Source organism: Corvus cornix, chromosome 1, assembly GCF_000738735.6.
Source record: "Corvus cornix cornix isolate S_Up_H32 chromosome 1, ASM73873v5, whole genome shotgun sequence".
Classification (NCBI taxonomy): Eukaryota; Metazoa; Chordata; class Aves; order Passeriformes; family Corvidae; genus Corvus; species Corvus cornix.
Genome location: NC_046332.1, coordinates 102,828,735 through 102,855,387, shown reverse-complemented (window position 1 = coordinate 102,855,387; position 26,653 = coordinate 102,828,735). Strand labels below are relative to the sequence as shown.

Genomic DNA, 26,653 nt, shown 5'->3' with positions numbered 1-26,653 from the left:
ACACAATGTACTGATACAGACTTTTTATCTGTAGTTTTAGTAGCTGCATGCCCTACATTTTTAAATTCCTGTGAACAATCTGCTTCTCCTGTCTAGTTTATTAATTCATTCAAAAATGTGCCATCTTCATATCCATTCTTTTCATTATCTCAGCATTCTCCCATTGTTCAAGGTGACCATAAATGGCTACGGCTTTTCTGTATGCTTAGATGAAACAATGAAAGGTACGATTTTGCTGTAGATGTTCAGTGCCACGATATCTCCAGCGTAGTGGTAGTTGATCATGGCAGATATATCATATTGACCTATGCCTCAGTGTTCCCATCTACTTACTCTCAAATATAAAGTTCACCAGAGAATTGTCATAGCTAGAATGGGATGCAGCTGCTTCTCCCAGCTGTGGAAAACATCATAGAGGTGTGGTTTCTGGGGCCTTGATCAGGAGCTGAAAACTCTGTACTTGCTGATTTTGGGCTCTGAAGGGCGTTTCTTGTGTCCTCACCCATTTCAGCACCTTGACTGTATTCACACATTTTATGTGGCATATTAAGGTTTTTTGGGCTTTGCTTCTAAAGTTTTGTGTTACAAGTCCTACATCTATTACAAAACATTTCAAAGTTTTGAGGTTTGGTTGGTTAAATTTTTGATGGTAGCATGCAGGAGATGTTTTGTAGGCTTCTCTGGATTAAACATCTCTATAAAGTCCTTCCAGTGTCTGTGTTTCTATATTTCTCTCATTGTGTGAAGCTCTGCATCATATCTTTCAAAGCACAGGGTGAGCCTAGAGGATGCAAGTACATCTCTGACCCCAAAAATCTGTGAACAGAACATTAGCTGGTAACTGTCAGACCCTACTAGGGTCTGTTCATTACATTAAAAGGAAAAATTGAACAGTTTTGTTGTATTGTCACTTAACAGACCTGGAGCCTTATTCATCAGCTTTGGTAATATTTGTAACTCTTCCACACAAATTTCCTTGAATTTAATGCTTGCAAATCTTGTGTTAAACAGTGCACTAAAACTTCATACACTAATCCAGGTGTTTTTTCTGTCAGCAAAAGATTCTGTGTATACACAAGTATATTTACACTTTCACTTGTTTTCTAAACTGTGATTGTTTTAATTTTAGGCTTCAAGTGGCAATTATTATTTTATCCCATACATTGTCACACCTTGTGCTGACTACTTTTGCTGTGAAAGTGATGCCCAACGAAGAGCCTCTGAGTACATGCAGCCCAGCTGGGACAATATCCTGGGGCCACTTTGTGTCCCACTGGTGGACAAGTTTCTCAGCCTTCTCAAGGATGTCCATGTTACATCATGGTAATGTTACAACAGATACAGTTCCAGAGCCTTTGATAGTGTCTTTTTGATGTAATGAAAAAAGGAGATGCAGAATTTCTAGTAGCACTGATTTTTGATTTTTGATTTTTAACTGCACTTAATATAGTGTTAAAAGAAGCTGCTAACTCTACTGCTTTTTATATTCCTGTCCTGCAGCTGTTGCAGCTAACTAACCATGTTATGCTAAAATATGATTTATAGATACTTTCCAGAAAGCAAAGGCAGTCCGTGGGTAAGATAAAGTGCTTAAGTTTAAATTACAGTGCATAAGGTTGTAATGGGAGCTAACCTCATAGATTCTTCATAGAGCTCAAAGCGAAACACTGTCCTTTTCTGTCATCCAAAAAAAAAAGCCAAAAAAAACCCAAAACAGCAGTAGGCAATCAATTGTAATTTTCATGGTTTGATTTTATTTTTAAATATTCTGATATAAATAAAAATATGACACTGCTTAGCCATTTCTGCAAGGGACTGTTGGAGTTTTGGGAATTGGGGCTGGAGAAGGAGGTCTGTCTTTTTCAGTTGCTCATGCTGTACTCTGCATCTAGTCCTGTTTTGTGTATATTTCTGCAAAACACTCAGACCAAGCTGCTGGTTTTTAGTTTTTCTAGTATCTGTAGCATGAGGTTGCACTGAGGGCCCTCAGATTTCTTTGTTTCCCCATTGCCATCCCACCCAAGTGAAAAGCTTGCCTAAAAAACTTCTTCTATTTTGTGGTCCCATCCTTGCAATCCCATGGATGACTCTGCTGTGACATCTTACCCTGAAGGGGAAGGGATTCCTAGATGCTCACAGTTGAAAGGAATGACAAAAGTCAAAGGGTCTGCAAAAGTTTGCAAAGGTTTATTAGTAAACTGCACACTTGGCATGGAAATTGGTGTTTTAGTCCCTGACCACCTAGTATAAGGCACAGCAGAGGGTTTTGAATAAAGGGCTAGGGTGAAAGGGAAGAGAGAAAGAGAGAGATGAATTAAAAAGGGTCAAAGAGGAGGAAAGAAAGAGAGATCACCCATCCTGGCTCCAGTGTCAATCCAGCTGGGGTTTTCATGGTCCTGGGATGCATATGCAGAGCAAGCACCCTGGAATTTTTTGGGGTACTTTTTTATAGATAAGTTTTCCCCACCCTGGAGATCAGTTTCTCACTTTCTATGCAGATCAGTTACATGCAGTCTGTTCTTGTAGATCTTTCTGGAAAAGGGTTGGAGGTCTTTGGGGGTATTGGGTGGTCTTGATTCCCCCTTACAGTCCACGCCTGCTTCTCAGCCTCATTTCTGTGCTTGCACTGTATGGGGCTGTGCTTGCCAGTGGTGCTTACTGTGACCTTGCTGCTTTGATGATAATGTGAATGAGACAGAGAACTTAATTTTCTTTGCTGTGTGTAGGACTTATACTAAGCAAGGCTTAATACTTTGAAAGACTCATTTGTAAACAAGAAAGGGATTGTATGCAGTATTGTCAGGTGACACCTGCTGACTCTCAAACTACAGACTCCATAACCTTCTCCAGGATAAATTTATCCCTAGGTAGCTGGTTCAGGCCATTCAAACTTGTCATACTGGCAATATAGATAGTATTTTTCAATTTATAAAAGCGCTGATGTTGGATTGTGCACCGATGTTAGTGTAAATAAGATGCACTTATTGGAGGCTTTTGCATAGATCCTGCCCACATTATGTATTATGTTCATCAAAGAGATTGCAACTAAATCAGCTTTTGTTGGCTTGTTTTTGTTTTAGTTTCTGTGTTTGAAAGTCTCCTTCCAACTTTCATGATAAAGTAATATATCTCCTCTTTACATCATGCTGGTGTTTCTTCTCTGTGTGATTTTATTATCCCAGATGCTGTCTTCTTTATGATACAAAGTACCACATCTGTCAGGGTCACTAATGGGGTAAAGAAATCCTCCAGTTTTCTTATGTTGGTAAAACTGCCTCATGATCCTGATAATAAACATATTGATCCATAGCCCTACAGTCTGAGGTGGGGCAGGGTGGAATATTTCTAAGTAGTTATTGAAAAATATGGAAACATTTGATGTTTACCTCACTCTGAGGAAATGGTACTTTTTATTAGAAATATAGCCATGTTTCATAAGAAATATCTAACGGTCTTCTTCCCCTATGTTTATCTTTTATTTCTTTAGTGCCTATTATAAAGAAACACTGCTAAATGACATTAGAAAAGCTAGAGAGAAGTACCAAGGAGATGAACTGGCGAAGGAGCTGGCCAGGATTAAGCTTCGTATGGATAATACTGAAGTGCTGACTTCTGACATTGTCATAAACCTGCTTCTTTCTTACAGAGATATTCAGGTATGTGCTTGAAGACTAAAGTGGATTATTTTACTATGCAATTTTGGCTCTTCTTGGTTCTCCTGTACTTCATTGTTTGTTAAGCAGTGATTCAAAGCTAACACTAAATGGGTACAATTGTTACATTGTTTAAGAGTTTGACTTGTCTGTTGGGCAGTTTAAGGGGATAGAGACTCTTACTCCTTTTGCCTGTGAACAAGAGACACAGATTAGGTGACTTCCCGAGGTCTCTCCCTTTGTTTTTAGTAATTTTTAACTTTCTTAAAAAGAAAAAAGGTGAAAATCCCCACTGAATCAAGATGCTTGCCATGCCCTCCCCTACTTTTCATCCCTCCCCCCATAAAGTTAGATATGTTTAGAAATGAAGAAAATGTATTTGTTATGACCATTGTATTGGCTAGAGATGCCCAAATCGAGAACTATAATTCAACAAAACATTAATTTTATTTTAAAATATAACTGCACCTTTTTTCTTGGTTTTATTTTTTAAAGTAAGTTCTGCTTTTGCTAAAACACAGCCTGTGTGCTGTCTTTCCAAATTGACAGTCTGTGTGTTTAACATCCATTTTCAAATATAAGTTCAACCATTCTATAGAACTTTTTTTCCCATCAGGAGCTAAGTTGGTTATTTCTTGTGTATAAATGGGTTGTGAGAGCAATGGGTGACCACATCATCCTTCATTACCCAGCTTTCCATTATGAAATGCATATTTTCCTGCAGCACTTCATCCAACTTCATTCATCCAACGTCTGCTCTGGTGATCGTGAAAGGTGTCCCTTGAGAAATATACTCATCTCAAAACATGAGTAACATGAGATGAAGTAACGTGAAGCCTTTTGAGATGTCAGTAAACTGGCCTCTTCGACCCTGTAGATGTGGGTTACCCATGAGAAACCAAAATGAATGTACAAGTGGCTGATGTACTTCAGAGGCAGCTCTGCTCAAGTCCACGGTGACCTGGTGAAGTGTCATTTGTCAGAAGACCTTAATAAGGCCTGAAAGAGCCAGACTCATCACCTCTTCTTCTGGTGCTGGGAGTGTTAGTGATCAAACTGGCTACAGGGATTCAGTAGTTTAGGCATTGTGGTGAGGAAGAGGCAAGCACTGACATGGATAGACAAAATCCCTGTTTATAATACTATGTACCCTTCGTGGATGTTTCTCTGACTCTTTTAGGAACAGTCACCTGAGAAACTGTCTAGTGATCGTGATACATTTTAGTTCAGTGATGCTTTCTTCTGCTTTTAGTTTATTCTACTTCAATCTTTTTTATCTTTTTATAATTTTGTCCCAGGATTATGATGCTATGGTGAAGCTGGTAGAAACACTAGAAATGCTTCCTACCTGTGATCTGGCTGATCAACACAATATTAAGTTTCATTATGCTTTTGCATTGAATCGGTAAGGATGATTGATTGAAGTTCTTTCATTTTATTGCTGTTCCATATTGGCTTATATATAAATTTATAGTGCAGATAATATCAAATTCCCTTCCCTTTCTGCAGACATTAATATTCATCACAGTCATGTCTCCTTAATCCCATACTTACTGTGCACCAGGACAGTTTGTAACCTTTGAAATTGTTGTTTTCCTACAACCATCGCTTTGTCAACAATCAGGAGAGAGTGGATCTGTTCCAAAGGCCACCTGACTAACTGCAAAAGACTCCAGTAATACCAAAGGGTTCTTGGTCAGTCAGAGATTGTTTATTCTGAGTCACTGATTATTCTGAATGACTTGAAAAGTTTAGTGTGATAGAGTTATGAGTGACTTACTAAAGTAATAGGTAATAAGCACTGCTTGATCCATGAATACACATTCATGGTAGAGTTTCCTTGAAGGACTGCAAGGTCATCAGGACCTACAGGGACATCACTGCTTTAGGAAACACTGAAGTATTATTGAACTCTCCTAGTTAGGTACAGATTTTTGTAGTACCTATGTATAGTAATTACTCAATTTCTAAAGAAATTACATTAAGATTATGTCAGAGAAAATAGATCCTATGCAAATGAAATCATATGTAATAATAAAAGTAATTTGCCAGATGCAATCCACATACTATTAAAGATTGTGACCTGCAAGCTAACTTAAAATTAGCATTGGACAACATCAGGATGGCATAAATCAAAGGGAATAAGAACTTAATAATAGATCTAGAAAACCAGTTCCTATGTCATTTTATGGAAAATGGTAATAAATCTGGTCCTATCTGACAGTTTCATCAGACATAAGAGTAAACACTAAACTATTGCTCAGAAAATTACTGCGTATGGATTTAGCCTTATTTTTCAGAATTTAAAAAAAATATTTCAGGAATTTGACTCAAAATGTTTAAATTTGCTGGTGAGAATAATGCTAGGATCATGCCTTGTCCTTAGGTAATGTCTTCACGTAATCAGTTTTAAAACTTTTTCATTTAGATGTACATAGCAAAATTGGCAAGCTCCTTTACTCTCTTGGTCTTCAAATTCTTTGTATTTTGAGCAGCATGTGAAACCCATGCCATTAAATCTTCTGTTTTGACAATGCCAATAGCACCCTGGTAAGACAAGATAGAATTAATTGCTCATGCACATGCTCTCCCTGTCAACAGCTTTCATTAAATTGATTATTAGCCCAAACCAGCATGACTCTCCTTGTTTTCTTCTGGGAACAATTTAGACATTTCTATAGAAAAGTTTTTTCAGAAATAAATGGCTGTTTTTTCATTGGTAAGAATGCAGAATGTAGCTTCTACAGGTGTTTTTGCCTTCTTCAAACAAAATGATGGACAAAACTCAAAAGCTGAGACTTATTTATTTTTTGAGCAAGTACACTTAGTTCAAAATGACCCCTAAAATGTTTCATTTAGCATCTTACTTCCATGAAATTTTTTAATCCCTAATTTAGTCTGTTTTAAAACCAAATTATTTTTAGTGAGTTCTATCAGAACCTGTCTTTAAAAATAAAGAACTATGTTTTCACTTCATATTCTATTAATTTCAGGATACAGAACAGTATTAATGTTGCTCAGTACAGCTGATTGAGCCCGCCAGGAAAAAAATACATCATATGCAGAACAGAATTAGCAGCTGTAAGAATATCTGACCCTGAAGAATATTAATATGTGCTTAATTTCATTTAAAAGTATACTAGAACTGTGATCCAGAGAGAGTAATTCGTTTATTTCCTCTTGGACTCTCTAACTGAGTTCTCTTGGCCATTAATCTCACTTCCATTGTCAAGTCAGTTATTCTACTGCTGCAGAGCCAGTGCTGTGGCAGAAGGGCTGCAAGGTTGTTTCTGGGCACCTCAGGGCTCTGCTGGTTCTGCAGGTGGACACAAGCCCAGTGTGAAGTACAGTTGTGTGTAGGACCAGGTAAACAAGTAATGCTAAGGCAAGGGACCAGGAGTGTTTTACTTTAGACACTGCAGCATTCCAGCCTAGCTGCATGTCCTCTGCCTCAGAGCCAGCCTGGGTCTGACCTGGCTTGGATCATGAGCAAAGCAAGCCTGGGCCTGGCTGGTGGGTGCTGTGCAGACAGGTACTAAGGCACTTACTGTCATATGTAGGGCAGGCAGACACTTCCATGCTGATTTCTGGAACCCTGATTCATATGGCAGGTGTTTAAGCACAGCCCCTCTCCTAGATTGCTGTCTTCCTCTCTGGTTGCCGTTTCAGAGCTGAATTGAGAGCATCTTGGATTTGTTATCTCTAATGTCTATTATCAGAAGCTAACAATGAGTGTTTGCAATGACAGGCTTATGCTTGTTTCCAAGCCTGGGCAATCTGAATATATCACTCTCCCAGGTGCTTGTTTAGAAGTCCTAGGGAGAAAAAGGCTGTTGCTTTTCCAGTGTCTTAAGCTAAGTAATTTGGCTGTAACACAGGAACAGAGCAGAGTGCTGTCTTCTGTACAGACACGGGCTGGTTTAAGACACTGTTGCCTCCTAGCTGGTTGTATCTTAATTTAAACCTCTTTAGGTATAAGTTCAGTCCAAATGTGCAACATGAATATTTTCAATATTTGTATTCACAGCTGTGGTGTGAAGATGCTGTGCAATTGAGGGCTGGTGTTCCAGATGTTGATGTTCCAGATTGTTTGTTTCAGTCCATGGGTACACCTTGCCTGGGAGGCAGGCACTGTGTAAGGACAATTTTCTAATTGGTCTTATTTACTAGGGCTGGAGTTACCAAGTTCTGGAAGATTGCAAAGAAGCCCAAGAGTATGCCAGATTCTGTTCAAAACAGAGTAGACTTTAAAACCAAACCCAGTCCTGGCATGAGGCCAGAACTGTTAATATTTCATTCTATTTCCAGGGCACTTCTATCTTCCTTTATATTAAAGATGAGGACAGCTGCAGTCACTATTATTTAACTCAGCATGCTGTGTTTTAACAAGCAACATATTCCTGTACCATAATAAAAGAAGGCAATTAACAAGTGAAGGGTGTAATAGGGTGCAAGTAGAAAATCACTAGCAATTGGGAATAATAGTGGCTACAGAAAATTGTTCCCATTGATAAACACTGGGGTATTAAAAATGTTCTGTTCTGTGATTACTCAAATTTAGTAAAAAACATGTGGGCCTCCTCATTTTATATGCCTGGTTTTCATGAAGTACCTGAAGTGTATATGAGGGAGGGGAAAAAGCTAGTTTTTTTCTTTGTCGTATCTGTCTGGAGGCTTGCAAATTTACTTCTTTTCAAAGCCTAATTTAGGGTCTTGTTTTCCTCATTCACTGTTTCAAATATTGAAGGTTCTACGATAAAATTACATCCTCAGTAAAATGTGTCTTAACTCAGTGTCTTGGTTTGAAAGACAGGTGTCTGCTAAGGAAGGCAGGAGCCTCCCTTGGAATGGCAGATGCAACCCCCTTCCCTCCGAGTTATTATAATTTTGAAATCAAGGGGCTTTTAGGCAAAGATGTGGGAAATAGGAATAACAGTTCTTTGCTATTATATATCTATATGTGTATAACCAGTCAAACAAGCAGCAATAACTATGGCAGTAACAGCGAACAATCACAAACCCAGTCCCAGCCTTCTCGGCTGTCAGGCCCTTTCCCCTCGGGTGCAGTTCCGCTCGCAGCCGGCAGGGGCGCTGGCGGCTCCCGGTGAGCAGGGCAGGTGCGATGGTTCCCCCGCGGCTGCAGGGGGCGCTCCGGAGCGAGCTCGGGGAGCACGCGGCACCGGTGCCCTGGGATCCCGGGAAGGGATGGGACAAAGGCTTCCCAAACCCCTGGGCAGCCGATCCCGGTGTCCAGCCGGAGCCTCGGGAACAGCAGGCTGGAACGGCAGGGACGAGCACAAATCCCGGGTGGCAGACGAGATGTATCCAAACGGGGAACCCCCCGGAGGTCTGGGCAGGCAGGGTGAGCACGGCTACAGCGCAGCGAAGGCGCGAAGCAGCGGCGGGGCAGGGCGGCCACAGCCCGGCTCCCAGCAGGGCAGGGAAGGCAGGCTTGGGATCCCGGGGCTTCTGCAGCAGAAGGAAAAAAAAAAAAGCAGCCGAAGAAAGCAGCCTCCCTCTCTGTCCAAGTGCTGGAGACCGACTGCCCACACACCCAGATGAAACAAAAGAGTAGCCAGATGCGCCCCACTCCGTAGCCAGCTCTTTTGTTTTTCTTATATACCCAGCCATTTGTCCCCCTAGCAGCAAGTATGGGGAAAATTCCTTTAACAGAAAAAAAAAAAAAACCAGGAGAGCTCCTAAAACCCCAACACTCAGAAATTAGTTTCTGGTTTTAAATGAGAATGCAAGTGCAATAACTCTAACTCTAAAATGAGTTGTCATATTTCTTAATAGTTAAGAATTTTTAAAAATGTTTTTGCTGTAGATTTCTATACAGTTAGTAGTAGTTCAGGTCATCTGCTATGGAGTCATTAAGACATGAAATAAAAAGGAAACCAAAGCTGGATTCCCTTGAAAAAAATACTTTTCATTAATACAAGAGTTTTTTGTCAAATATAGTTTTCCCTATCTAGATAGATGGAAACAAACCATACAGGGGAAGATGTGAACAAAAAGCTGAAAAAAAAAAAAGATTACACCACTTGTTGTTACCTACAGAGTGAGCTGATTCTTGTTCCCGTGAAATCCATGCTTTTCCTGTTAACTTTGTTGGACAAAGGCCTGGTTCACTGAGTGTAGTTCTAGCTCTGTAACCATGCCAATTCTTTAAAGTTGGTAAAACCAGCCTGTGAAACAGGAAGAATTTTTGGTTTAGAAATATTTAAGACTAAGCCTCCTTATAAAGACTGGAGTGTAGAGAAGGATTCACTGTCAAGAGGATGGATTTGGAGGGCAAGAGAGGAGCTATGATATCAAAGAGAAAAGGAAAAAAAAATAAAGAACTTCTTTCTTTACTGTGTGTTCCAGGTATTATTCCAGGTGAGAGGCTGAGATATGAGTTTGTTGCCCTACAGAGTAATTCAGAGAGGTAGAGGAGGAGTGGAAAGTTGGATAAGTCAGGGAGACAGATACAAGAGGCTTGTGTACACCAGGAAGTGAGAAGACTGCTTCTGTGATTGAGGAAACATGGCAGAATCAGCAGACAGATAAATCAAGTGGCAAAACTGCAGTGAGCAAGCTAGCAAATTGGCAAGTGAATCAGCCAGCAGTTTCTGGAGGATACAAGCTGTCAGGCAAAACTAAACTGGCAGCAGAACACTGGCACTAATTTAGAGGAGGTGATTAGAGGCTATAAAACTGGCCTGCAGGACAACTTTTGTTTAGGAAAAAGAATTGCTATGTAGCCATTTCTGTCTGAAAAACCTTAGTTTATTGAAGAATTCTTCATACGGAAATGATAATGTATCAGTGATCATTCCATCAATTTGATTTTTTTCCCTAATCCTAATAGTTTAGTTTCCTTTTTAAAATAAAGCTTAAAACTGTACACAGTACTGAAGATTAGCGTGCCAGGTATTTTTAAAAGATAGAATGATTTTTTGGTTTTAAGTTTTACTCCTTTTTTATTTCCTTTTATTCCTAGCATTGTGCTTGGGGGGAATTTGGCAGTGTTTTATTGAGCACTAGGATATTTTCATAATTGCCCTAGTTTTTGTAAGTAACTTGCAGATCTCTTAACTGGTAGCAGCTTCTGCTGCTATTGTGTTCAGATAATGTGGATTGATTTTCTCTGTTTGGTTTCTGTGCAAGTTTTCACAAGGTAAGGTTTACAGTAAGAGGATTAAAATGTGTTAACAAAGAAACCAGTATGGAAAAAAGTTTTATGAAATGCTTTTTAAGGCCTGTGGGGTTTTTTTAGTATAATTTCTAAATAAATTGTAGTAGTACTCTTTTTTCTTACCTCATTGACCATTAAAACTGTGTTTTGAAAGAATTTTCAGATCGTGATTAGTGATTCTAAAAACTGTGCCCCCTAAATCCAGAAAAAATATGAAGAGTAGCTCATATTTTCACTGGGTGTCTCTGCAAACTTCTTTAAGGTAGAACATATCTTTTCCCAAATGTGGAGAGTTAACAGATTGTGTGTTAAAGAACACCACTGAAAAATGCCTATTTCAAAATTCTGTTTCATTCCTAAAGTTGACTTGTTTGTGTGATACCATGAGGGACATTTGTATTTCAGTGCAAGATGGCCTGTAACCACCAAGGAGCAGTAAAATGAACTGGTAGGGTCCTTTCTGTAGCAGCCTATAGGGATTCTGCGCTGGCTTATAAAGCTTCATATTCAGGGGATACACTTTGCAAATCTCACCTGGTGCACCAAGTTAATCCATAAAGAGAGCATTTTCTGCCTTCCTGCTCATGCCTGTGCATCATCATATACAGTGTTTCAGCCTTCCCTATTCAGAGAGGCTGTGGCATCTCCATCCTTGGAGGTTTAATAGATTCAGCTTTTCAGACACAGCCAAGGCTGCCATGGTCTACGGCTGGGAGATGGACCTGCTCTGAGATGGAGATTCTATTTGACCTCCAGCAGTCCTTTATGACATTTTTTTTTGTGATTTGTTCTAGTGTGGCTTTAAATGGGGGCTGGGGAGCATTAGGAAGCTAATATAGTTGAGATTGGTTAAAAGAAAGTAGAAGTCAGTGCTAAGCCTTAAGGGTTTAAAGTAATCTCTTCTACTCTGTTCATAACATCACAGACCTCTTTCAAGGCACCTTGAAACAAATTATGAGCTGTCAGGCATGCTGACCTGACAAAGTGTGGGGTCTGAAATAAGAAATGAAAATCTGTCTTGGTCAAGCGTAACAGGTTCTGCATATTTTCCAACAGTATATTTTCATACTGACTTCAGACAACTTGCTTGTAGCCTATGTCATCTTTCAGGTTGTTTGGGTTTTTTTCTTGGTTTTCTTTCTCTTTTTGGGATGTAGAAGCTGGTAACTTCCAAAATTTGTAAATTATTGTAATTGGTGTGTTGGTTTTGTATTACCCAATGGGCATTGAACTCTGCTGCAGTGAAAAACAGGGTCTAATATAAAGATACCAAAACTGGTTTTTGTTTAATAATATCCTGTTAGATGAGTTTATACTTGTCATGTGCTAAATTTTGTTGAATTTAATTCTTTTTAACAATATGTTTTCCATTAAAAGAGAGAGATATCTTCCATTTTAAGTCCTCTAGTACAGTGTTTATTTAGGGCTTGGTCCTTTGAAATGCTCTCCTACTGTTGTATTTGGTGTATACAGGTTCATCCTTTGATGACCAGAAATGTTAATCTGCACAGTGTCCCATTTTAAGCAGTGCTTTGCTTTGTTCATTGTATTTTTTTCTTTAGTTATGCTTTTTTCAATCAGTACATAACACCTCTTTATATTGACATTAATAATTAACCTGTTTTCACATAAGGCAGACTTGAGTCAAGTCTGGGAAAGCAGTGATTTTTAGATTTTCTGTTTCCATGCTGAAGTGCTCTGCATTAAGTTGTAGTTGTGCATTTCTTGTGTTTTCAGGAAGAGCTCAGAACACATGCCAGCTTCTGTGATCACAATATACAAAACCAGGGAGCTGCTGGACTTTAATTTTAGGGCCACTTTTGTTCTAAGCTCTGTTTATTCAATTTTCTCTGTGATAATATTAACAACAGTGAAACTTGGGTATTCTTAGTGAAAGAATCCGGTTTGTTCAGAAGAGGTTTGTTGGTTAGACCATGCTGATCTGTGCAGTGGATTTACCCCCACAGTTTCTACTCCCTGTTTATTTAGTGTAAAACTGAAAGAAGATATTAACTTTCTCCCTATGTGCTCATTAGAGACAACAAGTATTTATTTCAGAGCAATTAATCTGAAGAAAAAATTCTTTAAAAATATTCAAGTGCTTGCTGTAAAAGTTTATGCTGTGCCAGTGACATCAAAGGCAGGATAAAGCCTGCACAACCAGCTACAAATCTGTTTAATCTTATTAGATGTTTTCCGTCACCTAACATGCGCAGAAGCCTGAATTTTGCTACAGATATGTTGTTACTGGTCTTTATTGCATCAGCTGGTTACCTAAGGAACACAGCCACTTTACAGTAAATATTAATCCTTTTGGTGCATGCAAGTAATAAATTTACCAGAAACCATTGTCTGCTACTGGTATTGCTGACAAAGTAGTCATAGTCCGTGTAGGCCTGCTCATGAACACCTAGATAGGGATTGGAAAATTGTAAACATTTCTAAAAATGGGTCGGTAAATATTTTAAATCTCTCTGGTGATGAAAAAAGTGTTGAAGAGGCTATTAAACTCTTAAGCTGTGTTTGCATTACTCTTGCAAATAGACATTCTTGTTTGTTCTAGGTGACTTTCTGCAGTAAATATTGAATTCTAAACTTAGAAAAACAACAAGGTAAATGGAGGCAAAAATTCTGATTGTTTAATAATATTAACGAATGGAAATGTTATTTAATCATTGATTTCTTACTAATACAATGGTTAAATATTTGTCAAAAGGTGCTGTATGACAGCTGTTTATTTTCCAAATCTTTTTCTAATCTGAAGAATTTTAATTAAGAAATACAGTTCAATTTTGCCCTTTTATTCTCATTGTAGTTCAAAGGCTCCATATTGAGCTCTGTCATTCGTTTGGGTAAGATTGGATTGACCTGGCTTCTCCTGCAATTAGTTAGTATTTCCTGGTATTGTTTCTGGATCCTCTGAATTCAAGATTACAAATCTTGGACATAGCTGAATGATCTGTCACACTGAATGCTGAAAATGGCCATTTCTGTTAAGTGTTGTCAGGAATGAACACTAAACAAGCACTCTTTTGTCATTGCAGGATGTGCAGTCTGTCTGTGTATACAGGAAGGGATCAAGTTAGGTGGCAGATTTTTATCACAGAGTTCTGGGTTTGCATCCATTCTGATGAGGGCTACGCAGAGACCAATGATAGGAGAGTAAATTTGGATTTTATCAGTCAACCAACAATCATGCATCAGTCTAAATAAAGTCAAGTGTGTGTATAGTAATGATGGATGGATTGTGGGATAGATGAGGGATACTGTTGTTCTCCCATTTTGCAGTTACTGTTTCAAGTCTGCACTAATTTATTTTATTCTCTGTATTTGATTTCAGAAGAAATAATGCAGGTGACAGAGAGAAGGCACTACACGTTATGCTTCAAGTACTGCAGACATGTGATCACCCTGCTCCAGACATGTTTTGCTTATGTGGAAGGATCTACAAGGATATGTTTCTTGATTCTGACTGTAAAGATACCAATAGTCGAGATCATTCCATTGAATGGTAACAGAAAAAAAACACCAAAAAAATCTGTTTAAAAACATTTTCAGACTTCTTGCTTCTGGATATGAAAAGCAGGGCTTGTAATAATTAGATCAGTTCTACTTACCTCTGTTTTTCAGGGTCCTGTTTGAATAAGTGGTTTACTGAGCATCAGATCTTTGTATATGTATTTCCTTGCTTCTCTTTATAAATTCCTCTGGAAATTGAATCATGCACATTATTGGGAGGGATGTTGATTAACTGGTGTCTTTGTAGAGTAAATATATAATTAATGTGTCTCAAGGCCAAAATGAAATACAAGTGAGATCATGGACTTATGTTGGTCCTCTGTGCAAGGATGGTTTCCATGCTGGATCCCCAGGAAATGCAATGATCTACTGTGTATAAGGAAAAATAGTGATAAACTGTGTCATAAATTTTCTTAAAACATTAAGGCATGGCGTGCATATGCACGCAGGCTCTCACTGACATACTGTTCACATAGGTATGTTTGTATAACCGTATAAATTACATCTGAGTACAATAATTTTAGCACTGTGGGTTTGTACTGTAATTGTGAAATATTCTCCCCCACTACCTCTCTTCCCTCCCAGAACATGGATGCAGTGAACTTGAAAGCTTCCAGGTGGATCTCTTGATCCATCAGCTAGTGGCAGGCATTCAGCCTGTATCAGCTGTGTCTCAGTTACCTTAATGAATATGGAGCTTTAAAACAAAGGGTTTGGGATCATTGGTGTCAACTAGCCATATAATCCTTACAGTAAATCAATAGCTTAAAATACCTACCAAAACTTTGCACTATTTCAGTTCTTCTAAACAATGATGTGAGTTTGTGACTCTTGATTCTTCTCTGCAGGTATCGCAAAGGATTTGAACTCCAGCCAACTCTGTATTCTGGAATTAACCTTGCAGTTTTGCTGCTTGTTGCAGGACAACAGTTTGAAAGCTCTATGGAACTGAGAAAAATAGGTAAATATCCACACACAGTGCCACAGACAAGTTTTCTGCCTGTCTCTCTATGAAGGAAACAAAATAGTGGCAGGTTGCATAGACAGAAAAGGTAGTTCAGGATTTTTAGTGGTGAATCTTGGATGGCACTCTAAAGCATAGGGATCTTGGAGGGATATTTTCCTTCTGGCTGCCTTGGAGAGCTTTCTGGTAACCTGGCCCATCTAAAGGGCCCCAGAGATGGGAGAACAACAAAGGACCAACTTCAGCACCATCTATAAACTGCTTTTACTGCACCACAGAGATTATCCCACTGTAGAGCCAACAGGGCACAAAGACAGGAAGAGGCATTGTGGCCCAGCTCTCCTGAGGAATGCCAGGGATGGATCCAAAGGGTTTCTGTTGTCACTGAGTTGAGAGATACACAAGAAGTATTGCCTGAAAGGATCTACCAGGACTGTTACTAGTTGCCTACCTAGAGTCAGTCACATCTTCCATGTACATGCTAACTGAAACACATCACTTTACATTTACAAAAAAATCCCATAATAGAAACAGATATGTAGGACTTCCTAGGAAGATGATAGTTGAACATTGTATTTGGAATCTGATCTTGTCTGAAATGCATATTTGAGCCTTAAACTTTACAAATGCAAAGGTGGCTTTAAATTATTCCCCTGACCCTGCTCTGAAGTGGACTTGTGTGAACCTCTAGCCATGGATCTCTTGCAGTGGATGCAAATGAGAACACAGATTTGTGCATCTTGCACTAAAATCAGGAAGCAGATAGCCCAGACAGGAAGCAGAAGAGGTTTTTCAGCACTGTGTAGTAGGAGTTCTGACTTCTTAAACTGTACTGGGGATGTGATATGCAGATCCTGCCTCTGTGTTGTGCAATGTTGTTTTCTGGGGAAAACTCACTCCACTTTATTTTCATCAGTAATGCTTAATCAAGTCTTAAATTAGTCTTTTACTGATAGTCTTATCAGTAAAAAACACAAAAGAGTGTTTTACTGATGGAAAATTGTGGTTTCTAATTGAAATTTTACAGGTGTACGGTTAAACAGTTTATTGGGAAGAAAAGGAAGCCTAGAAAAAATGAACAATTACTGGGATGTGGGACAGTTCTTCAGTGTGAGCATGCTGGCTAATGATGTTGGTAAAGCTGTACAAGCAGCAGAGAAGCTTTTTAAACTGAAACCTCCAGTGTGGTATGTGGTAGAAAGCTGTAGCTCAAGTGCTAAACTATGGGGAAATACATGAATTTAAAAAATCATGCAGTCACATGGATAACTTAACTGGGTTTTTCCATCTTAGATTGTTTGCAACTCTGACTTTAAATTCTGTTCTTTTATTATGGGAAGGAAGGGGGCAGGTGAGAAATTAAGATATCCAACATTGTCAGGTTTATATCCCATTGAAGCACACATTTTATAATTTTATATTTTATATTATAATTTTATATTTTATAAGAAAGAATTTGGAAATTAGTAATTATTCCTTGTGAAGCAATTGTGAAAAGATTGTGAAACCATTGTTTTCAGAGTTTAGCTAGCTGCTGCTTCCCTCCCCCACCATCTTCTAGCTCATCATATCCTGTCTAATCCCCATGTAACTACTCATGTAACTCTATCCATTTGCAAAAAGCTATTGTTCATGAACATCCATGTGAGCTTATGACTTAAGGCTTTGTCTAAACTTGCTATTCTTTCCAGAAATCTGTAAAAGTAAACACTACCATTTCCATTATAGTAGGTTTTAAAACACATTTCATTTTGGATGTCTAAATCAGTTAAGTGCTTTTAGAATCTGGTCAAATTTTGTTTTCTCTCTGTTAACTCACTAATTCAATACATTCTAGGTACTTGAAATCATTAGTTCAGAATCTGATGTTAATTCAGCGTTTCAAGAAACTCACCACAGAACATTCTCCTAAACAAGAAAGATTGACTTTCTGGCTAGATATAATTTTTGAGGCAACAAAAGAAACAACGAATGGACTGAGATTTCCAGTAAGATGTTATGTCCAAACAAGTTTTTTATGTTTTATGTTTCTGGATAGGATATTACAAGAATTGGAAGACTCTAAACACAATACTTAAAAGCTTAACTGCCTGTTATTTCATTGCATGAAACAAACACCTGTACTCTCTTAATCTTTATGCTACAAAAAACTTAACCCACCACCTTAAAAGCATTCTAAGAAATCCTTGTAAGTCTCCTATACCAAATTGTGATAATGCTATTCTGTTGTTCATAAGAACACAGACTTTTCCTGCCTTGTCTTGCCCTCCTGTCTCCCTTGAAAACTTTTTAAGCCTTACTTCAAAATTACCTTTTGTCTATGTCAGAGCATCTGAAGATACTGTAGTGTATTAGCTGCTTGTTTACTAAGGAAAAATGCTCTCTGTCTTCAGGTTTTGGTGATAGAACCAACTAAAGTCTACCAGCCTGCATATGTTTCAATCAACAGTGAAGCAGATGAGAGCTCTCTGTCTTTGTGGCATGTCTCTCCCCCTGAAATGGTAAAACTCTCAGCAGATGTGTTAAATGTACTCTGATTCATTGTGCATAAAGTAATTTTTTACATGTAGATTTTGGAACACTTTACAAGAATTTAAAATTTGCTGCATTTCTGTGGAGCTCAAGCCTCAGTATCTCTTTTGTGCAGATACAAAAGTTGACATTTTACAGAGAAAGTGAAAGGAGTGACTGTGATTAGAACTCGAGTGATTTTTGATGTCATTTAGATTTAACTTCTCTTGACAATGTCTCTTAGAAGTGCATGGGTTATTTTGTCTGCTCATAATATTTCTCTTTAGAAGTCTGTGATTTTTGTTAAGATGCAGGTCAAAGATTAAAAGATAAATCCCAGTATTGGATTCAATGTTTTAGACATTTTAAACTTACAATTATAATATTAGAAACTAGAAAAAATGGCAGCCTATGATAAGTAAGTGTAAAGAACTAAAATATTTGGTGTCTTGGATTATTGGATAAGGCATAGGGGATTAAGAAAGGAGCCTACTCACAGTTATGGACAGTGTTAGCACTTAAAAGTGAGAAATAATTTCAGTTTCACATTGAAAGACTTGAAATCTGCAATGTATTTTGCCACACTTTCTTAATATTAGAACAACATAGATGGAGAATAGACTAAGAATGTAGAGAGGCAAATTGTGGAAAAGAAGCATGTTGGAGCAGGGCAAGACCACATAATTACCTGGATCTGTGAACAATTTTTCTTATACATTGTTCTACTTCACTGTTTCAAGTGAATGTGTCTGACACAACTTCGTTTTATGGAAAAAAATTTTGATGCATATCTGACACTGCTAAATAGGATTGAGCTATTAGCTATAATTAGATTTATGGAGGGCTACAGTCCTAGACACAGGCAGTCCTTCCTCTGTTTTCCCTCCAGTGTATTCCCTGGGCCAAAGCTGTTGGCTCAAAACCTCTTAGGGAGATGAGTGAATTTGCCTTTCCCTTTGAGCCTAGATAAGAGTAGGGGGCATAGTCTGCTCTATGTTTAATGTGAAATATAGATGTATTGCATCAAAACATAACTTTGGTAAATTGTGCTGCACAATTTATTCTTCAAGTTTAATTTTACATGAGGAAATGCAGCCTTTGCTTCCACCCTGTGCCATTTATAATCATTTTTTCTCAAGTGAGTAAAATAGCAATGTATGTACAAGTTCTTTACCCATGTATCAATTTTATTTAAAAATATGGGGGGAAGAAAGAAAGAAAAAGAGACATGTTGGAAAAGCTTTATTTTGCTTACCATGCTGTGACTTTGTTTTCAATATTAAATCAAGGTTAAACTGTGGTTGATTGTATCTCTTTGTTCTTTACAGAAACAGATTCATGAATGGAATTTTACAGCTTCTTCCATTAGGGGAATAAGGTTGGTATGTCAGTAAACAGTTCCGTGTCTTTTTGTGTATGTTTTATATTTTCCTTAAGTGGGAAATCTGGATTCTACCTTAAATCTCTCAATTGCCTGTTACAAAAGCTTGTTCTGTCCAACCTGCCTTGAAATGTCACAGAAGAGTTTGCCTTTCCTTGCATGGGCAGAGCTGTACATTTCTCATAGGAACACTCAGATCTAAGAGGGGTTTTGGGTGTCCATATTCTCTGGTAGACTTCCATGTTTTCAATTATGTAACTGATTTTTGTATGTTTTTCTAAATGTTTCATTGAAGTTATTGCCATCTCTACGTTTAAAAACACGGAGGGCAGAAGGAAAGAAGAGCCCTCAGCTCTTCTTGCTTCCTTCTGTAAGTGAGAGAAGAGTTTGTTTTCCTTTAAGAAAAGGAAACCGTGGTATCTGTTCTGTTTGGAATTCAGAAATGCTTCTGATATGGGTTTATTTTAAAACCTGCTAGCTAAGACTTGGATTATTAGAGAAATGATAAATGAGGCATAAATGTAGTTTTTGCTGAGGACATAAAAGCATTCTTTCTCAAGGACTAGCCTTTAAATAGTTAAGACAGTTCCATTTTGTGATGCTTAGATTAATGAAAACACTAGTCACAAGTAAATGGGTCAAAATATTAGTACCAAGCAAGATTGGAATATTATATAGAAAGAACAGGATTGTTCTGAGAACTGAAAGGATAGAAAGTATTCACATTTGTTGTTAACAATTGCAAAATGCATTACTACATTTAGAAGGTAGTGTAAGTATGTTAAGTTGGCTGCTTTGCTGCCTGAAGGGTGAGAGACAGGAGAAGGAAAAAAAAAAAGAAACCTATCTCCTCTCTATCTGAATTATGCAGGCTGCTGCTAAGAATCAGAGGAACTGTAAGTACAGGGAACACCTGGTGGACTTTTGTCTTCTCTCTGAGCTCCTGAGTCACTACACTGGTGGATCTGGCCTTTCTAGGCACATAAATGAGTGTCGTCTGGGGCCACCTGTGTGACTGCATAAACTTAGGTGCTTGACAAACCTTCTGATTCAAGTACAAGAATAAATTCAGATACCTAATGGGTTCTGTAGTTCAGAAAGGAGAGGGCTTCTAGGCTTTGATCTTGACTCAAATTGCCTGAAGTTTTAGATTCCAAGTTTGTCTCCCCTGAACTTGTATAATTTGCCTGACCAAATAAGCTCAGCAAAGAAGTATTTCTCTGAATAATGTGAGTGGTGGTTGAAATCCTAAAACTGTGGATTTGAGCATAGATTGTACCATAACTAAAGTATTTTCTTTTTAAAAAAAGCAGGTTTTGGTTTAACAGAATTTTATGTGGTATTTTATTCTACTACTCCAATGCAATGTGAATTACTGAAGTCTGTGAAACTGATTGAGCATAACTCAGCATAACGTTACTGTACCATATTAATTACCTTCAGTCAACACAATGAGCAGAAATTAATCTTTGAGAAAGATAACTTTAATCAAAAGGAAGCAAGCAATTAATTTCATTTGATTTGATTTTTAATCACTGCTGAGGATTAAAAAGCTCAAAGGGGCAATCTCTTTTAAATTTAGTGGAGTTAGATGTTCGCTTTGTATGTGACAACTTAAAATTTCTATACTTTTGAAATTGCAGTAGTTAAAACTGCATATGTGAACATACACTCTCTCAAGACCCTTAAACTGTATTTATGCTAACCAGCTCATATACACCATACATGACACTGTTTATAATGCAGTATTGTTACTCAGACACTGTCTTGTCTATCCTATTTGCCCCTGGAAGAATCACGTTGCTTTGTCTCTTAGTTCTCATGTCAGATACATGGTCATCTGACTTTTTGGACTAGAAATTGCTATATTAAATGAAACTAAAGAATTGCATAGTGTATTTTCACATATTTCTAAAAAATTCTTCAGGCAAAATTTGGATTTTTTTGAACATTTTCCACATTGTTCTTAATGATGCTTCAACAAGCAATACCAATTGGTCATGTAACATGTGGCAACTTTACTGCAGTCTACTGTCCTGTTATTTTAACTAACTGGCTCAGCAGAGGATAAGGAAAATAGAAGAGTTTGACTAAACAGATCAGGCAAGAATCTAAGAAATTTTATTAACTTAAGGCACAAAAAAACCCTAAATAAGCCTAACAACTTGGCATTATGTAGCAAAATACTGAAGTGCAAGTGTTTGGGATAAGAGATTAATTCCTAGATTTATTTTCATATTGATACTATGTTTTATGGCATTTCACTTTTAGGCTTCAGTGCATTTAGATGGGATATATATGGCACTGGCAAGACACAATATGCAATAAATGATCCGTTTTTCAGAGTTATTGCTGCAATTTGGAGTAAATATTGATCATCCCCAAACTTGTTTATCAGTATTAAGGCCATAAAAAGAATAGACTGGGAAGGATCTGCTACACTGTTGGTATTTCCCAGTTCAGTTTTATTGTAGGAGCAATGGGATTATAAAAACCTGAAGTACTTTTCAGTCTTTAAAGCAAGATTTTCTGGATAGCTAAATTAGTGTCAAAGTGATTAACTTTACATTGAGGTGTCATCAAATACCAAGGAGTCTGATGGAATTGTGTGGAAGTGGAGGTGAACAACAAACCAACCTCAATATACTTCAGATAAACTAGTATTTTACTAAAGTAAGCAGTAGCTTATTTATCCAATTGGAAATAGGATTATAGAATATATAAAGAAACTGAAAACTCCTAGTTATAAGGAAAATATATATAATTGCATATTGCTTCTGATGTTATTAACTGTGAGAAATATGTTTCTTAAGTGTTCATAATTTAAAAAGACCCTCTTCGTTGCCCTATTTCTTCTAATAGTTATATCCAAAATAATATTTTCCTAATGTGAATTTTACAGCATTTCCAAGTTTGATGAACGATGTTGTTTTCTTTATGTCCATGACAACTATGATGACTTTCAAATATACTTTTCTACAGAAAACCAATGTAGTAGGTGAGTTCAGTTTGTGTGGGTGTTGCACGCCTCATCTATATCCTAAACAAAATTTTGTAAAGATTGAAAACCAGTATTTTTGCTTGAGAAAGAGATTATTTATTTCTTCACTTACTTTTTCTTGATGAAGAAGCAATGTAAACCCAGTGATTTTTAAGGTGATGAGAGCACCCATTATAGTTCCTGTGTGATTCTGATTAGTTTATCTACAAATCATTATGTCTGAAAAAGGCTTAACCAGCTTAATATAACTTACAACTATTATCTCATTTTTCTTTATCTTGGCCATGTCACGTAAGGTACTACAGTGTTTCAGGTTCCCTTATGTGTCTGTTCAGTTTGATTTAAAAAAGAGAATATAAGTGTAACAAGAAATTTTAACTTACATTGTGTCACAGATCCATGTTACTGATTGTACCTGTAGTCAAATATTTTGTGATGATCTGTTGTCTCTAAAAAGTAAGCAGGCTAACTGAATTTTAAGCCTAAATCTTTACAGACCAAATTCTGCCTTGTGACTGGTAGTTGCAAATACACCTTCTGAATGATGTAGGAGGGAGTTGTTAATACATGTTAGGTTTTGGAATATAATGGTATATTCACTGTTTCTTGTAATAATTACTATCTATGTATTACATGGAATAAACTCAGGTTAAAGAAAACTACGAGCTTTGCAGAGTGCATTGCATAAAAGGTAGGAAACACTAAAACTAATGTTACCTTCTCAGCCTTAATTTGGCAGTGCAATTTGTGTCATGAAACATGGTCACATTTTTAATGCCTTATTCAGTGCACTACAGCAGTCAATTCCAGGGATGTGTCTCTGTTATTTAATGAAAGAGATGTAGGAAATGAGATTATGAATATTTCCTAATGTTTTTAAATAATTGTTAACCATTTTTTATAGAATTTGGGAAAAAAAAGAGTGGCTCAGGCAGGGAACTATGGAAAAAAATGGTCTTGTACTTAAGTATCTCTGTCCCAGAGATCTAGAAATTAGTTAAAACTCTGTTCTTCTAACCACATTACTACTTTTGTACTTTTGGCTTTCTGAATACCTGACAAGAAGCTACACATCTGATTTTCTGAAATACTGAATAATCACACTTGCAGTGAAACAGGTACTGAAAAAATACTGAGTTGGATCTACCAAGATTTTACTATGCAACTACAGTAACAAGTAACTATTGGGTTCTGCTACAGCAAATAAAATAATTTTATAAATAATGAGGCTTTTCAGTGTGTGTTTGATGTTCTTCATCATTTAAAACGGGATAAATATGGAGAAAGCTAGTAAGGAAAGAAACCTGTGAACATGTTAGTCAGTTTATTAGCTTGAAAGCAAAACCCAGCTTGCAAAGAATCTGTTTAGTCTGCTTCCAAAAAGGTATGCTTCTTTGATCTTGTGCTATTTATTTATTTTTTTAGATTCTGTGGTTTGGTGAAAGAAGTTTTGTCTGATGCAGTTGGCAGCACTTTGGAACTAGAAGGAGAAATAGATGGAGACACATTGGAGGTATGTCAAGGATAAAAGATCTAAGAACTCTGAAACTTGTTCTCAGTCTTCCCTGGACTTCAATATCAGTATAGTAAAAAGATAAATAGCATTTAAACTCCTTAATTGTATATGAAGTTTAAAGTCTTTCAAAATTATTTGTACATGAGGTTTGCATTCATTTGAAAAAACACACTTTTTTTATAAAGTGGGCTTGTTACTGCTGTAAACTGTATAAATCCTTAATGAAGTGTGTTACTGTGTTTGTATTTTCTTGCAAACAATGTAGAGATGAGAATCAACTGATATCAGCTGGCTCAAGTGGATAAAAAAGATAAAATATTAAATAAATGTTAGGAAAAAGCCATTTACAAAGGTACTTTATTTTTTCTAGCTGTTACCTGATACCATTACTACTCCAGGTAATTTCATTTGACAGGCTTCTGTCCCAGAGATATTGCAGGTATTTAGGATCAGGTTAATACACTGTGCTTTTTTCTTATCACATTAACATGCATGTTAGGAATCCAGTAGCTGTAGGCTTTCTTTATAATTAGTACAGAGAGGAAAAAAGGAAAAACAACCAACTTGGAAAGGGTTATTCACATTTTATGGGGCCTCAGGTTGGGATAGGTGAATCCATGTCTTCATAAGACAGAGTGACTCATAGCAAATGTCCACATTTGTAGCGTTAAATACATACCCTGTATTTATTAGTCTTCTTTTATTTGCTTTGAAATATGAAAAGCCACCATATAAAGTAGATTGTAAGTTTTATTTGTGGTGAAGCAAATTTAATCAATCTGATTAATGAGCATGAAAACCTTCCTGTGGCTTGTTTGAGCTGGTCATCTTTCTGATTGTGTCTCATTCCAGCAATTCTCTTAGGCTGATGATTCAGAGCAGCTCCTCATGGTAGTGAGCATTTTATAGGACTTGAGGCTTCAGGGGAGGAAAAAGAAAATATAAAACTCTCTGCTGTACTGTTGAATGTAGTTGCATATAGTGGGAAAGATGAGTTTTTGCATTAGAGTTTGTTTATTTGTTTATTTGGCCACAGAATTCTTTCCTCAAGTGAAAAGGACAAATGCACACATCTGTTGAGCCCAGTTTAATACATACATGTGTGGTCTTGACACAGCTTCAGGGCTCTGCCTTGGTACAGACAGGGTATTACCTAGCTGCAGATTTTTGTATTACATAATTATGTAATCAGCTAATAGCAGTACAATCTCCATGCAGCACAGTCTGTTCAGCTGTATAACAGTCTCTCAGAGGATGTGAGCTCACCATGGCTTGAGCCTTTTAAAAACTGAACTGAAAAAATCTCTTGACAATGCATAGCAGGAAACAATCCTGCATGAATGAATGACACATGGAGATGTGACTACAGAAACTAATTTTAAATCTTTAAGCTATGTCATCCTACCTATCTTGAAGTTTTCACAATTGTCACCTTGTACTTACTGTCTTAGGTTGGGACACTAAAACAGAAATCAGGATTTCTGAAGGAGACAATTAATTAGTTTAGTGTATAAACGAACGAAGACACTTAATGCCTTCCTGAAGCTTGAGATGCTACATTTAAGAACTGACAACAAGGAAAATTCAGCTTTGTATGGTCTTGATGGGCTTGACTAGCACAGAAAAATCAGTTCTTACTGTTGATAAAATAACTGTTTCTATTTGGGGAAGAGGAAGAAATAACCTGCTGCAAAGTCTGGGGGAAGAAAATCTTATTTCACTCAGAATCCTTATCAGAATGTTGTCACAAGGGGTTGTATATTTTATATATAAACTGCAGCCTAGTTTTACAGCTAGCAAGTATTTTGAAGGAGTGTGAATGTTGCAGTTCATTCTGCCTTAGGGTATTCCCTTCTGTATATTAATATGAAAAAGTGCCTATCACTTTAAGAGTACCTGCTGTACCCCAAATAGCATATTCTAGAGAACACTCTGCACTACAGAAGGTCAGATATAAACACTTGTTTACTTTTACCTAATGGTTGGCTTTCATAAGGTCAGATATAAACACTTGTTTACTTTTACCTAATGGTTGGCTTTCATAGCCAGTGGATCACTTATTCAGACTTTTGGCAACCTGCAGTGGTTTATTCAGTATTTGTAGCTCTTGGGACAAGAAGAGGCAAATATAAAGTGGCATCAAGTATATACAAGTCTATTAAACTGTCTACTAACTAGTACTGAACTCTGAATTCCAACGATTTTCATGTATCATGGGACTGAGACAGGAGGACATAGGTTTCTTCATGTAAACAGTTGGCTTAGGACCAGTCTGTTGCAGATGGAGTTGCTGTCAATCCTAAATTCTGCAATGTGACTGCTGTCTTTTTTCTGCACAGTTTTATGTCATATGATAGTGTGAAAGCTGGATGTGCTCCTACCAAAGAACCTGACAAGTTTTGCATATGGCGTTTTGGGTCAGTTATGCCTATTTTGTAATGAGATTATGTTGTGAGCTGTGAAGTGCTGAAATGCAGTAAATGAAACTGTGCTAAAGCTGTGCTCGCTCCAGTTCAGTTCCACTGAGCAGAATATGCTGTTAGGATAAATGACAGATGGGTTTCCATTAGCACATTCCGTACAGCAGCATGAAACTTGCTGTCTTTGCCGAGGTGAAGAGGGGGAATGTCAGTGACACGTGGACACTGCAGCAGCAGAGCTGCCATGTGAACTGGGAAGGCACTTCAAAGAAATATCCCAAGGTTGTATCAGAGAGTTGTATTGGACAACGCAGAAAAAGTGGTTGACAGAAAAGTTAGTAGTTATGTCTGTTGTAAAAAGGTTTGTTGTTTGTTTTTTTAATAGGGCAATCACATGAAGCCACAGAGAATACCCTGCAGTTTTCCCATAGGGGACATCCTCTTGTATGTGGGAAGATACGAGGGGAGGTCTGTGTACTCCTGACAATATCTGAGACTGTGAAACTGT

General features: G+C 37.5%; 1 protein-coding gene across 1 annotated transcript in view; it reads left to right on the top strand.

Annotated features, from left to right (window-relative positions):
- Nucleotides 1-26,653, top strand: part of MAP3K15 (mitogen-activated protein kinase kinase kinase 15) — an 85,232-nt gene that overhangs the window by 38,299 nt on the left and 20,280 nt on the right. Inside the window, exons 4-14 of the mRNA XM_039551212.1 lie at nt 1,130-1,323; nt 3,488-3,656; nt 4,952-5,058; nt 14,174-14,344; nt 15,201-15,313; nt 16,344-16,503; nt 17,154-17,304; nt 17,710-17,817; nt 19,156-19,205; nt 22,111-22,206; nt 23,635-23,722. Coding sequence (XP_039407146.1) covers nt 1,130-1,323; nt 3,488-3,656; nt 4,952-5,058; nt 14,174-14,344; nt 15,201-15,313; nt 16,344-16,503; nt 17,154-17,304; nt 17,710-17,817; nt 19,156-19,205; nt 22,111-22,206; nt 23,635-23,722 — 1,407 coding nt within the window. The remainder of the gene's footprint in view (nt 1-1,129; nt 1,324-3,487; nt 3,657-4,951; nt 5,059-14,173; nt 14,345-15,200; nt 15,314-16,343; nt 16,504-17,153; nt 17,305-17,709; nt 17,818-19,155; nt 19,206-22,110; nt 22,207-23,634; nt 23,723-26,653) is intronic.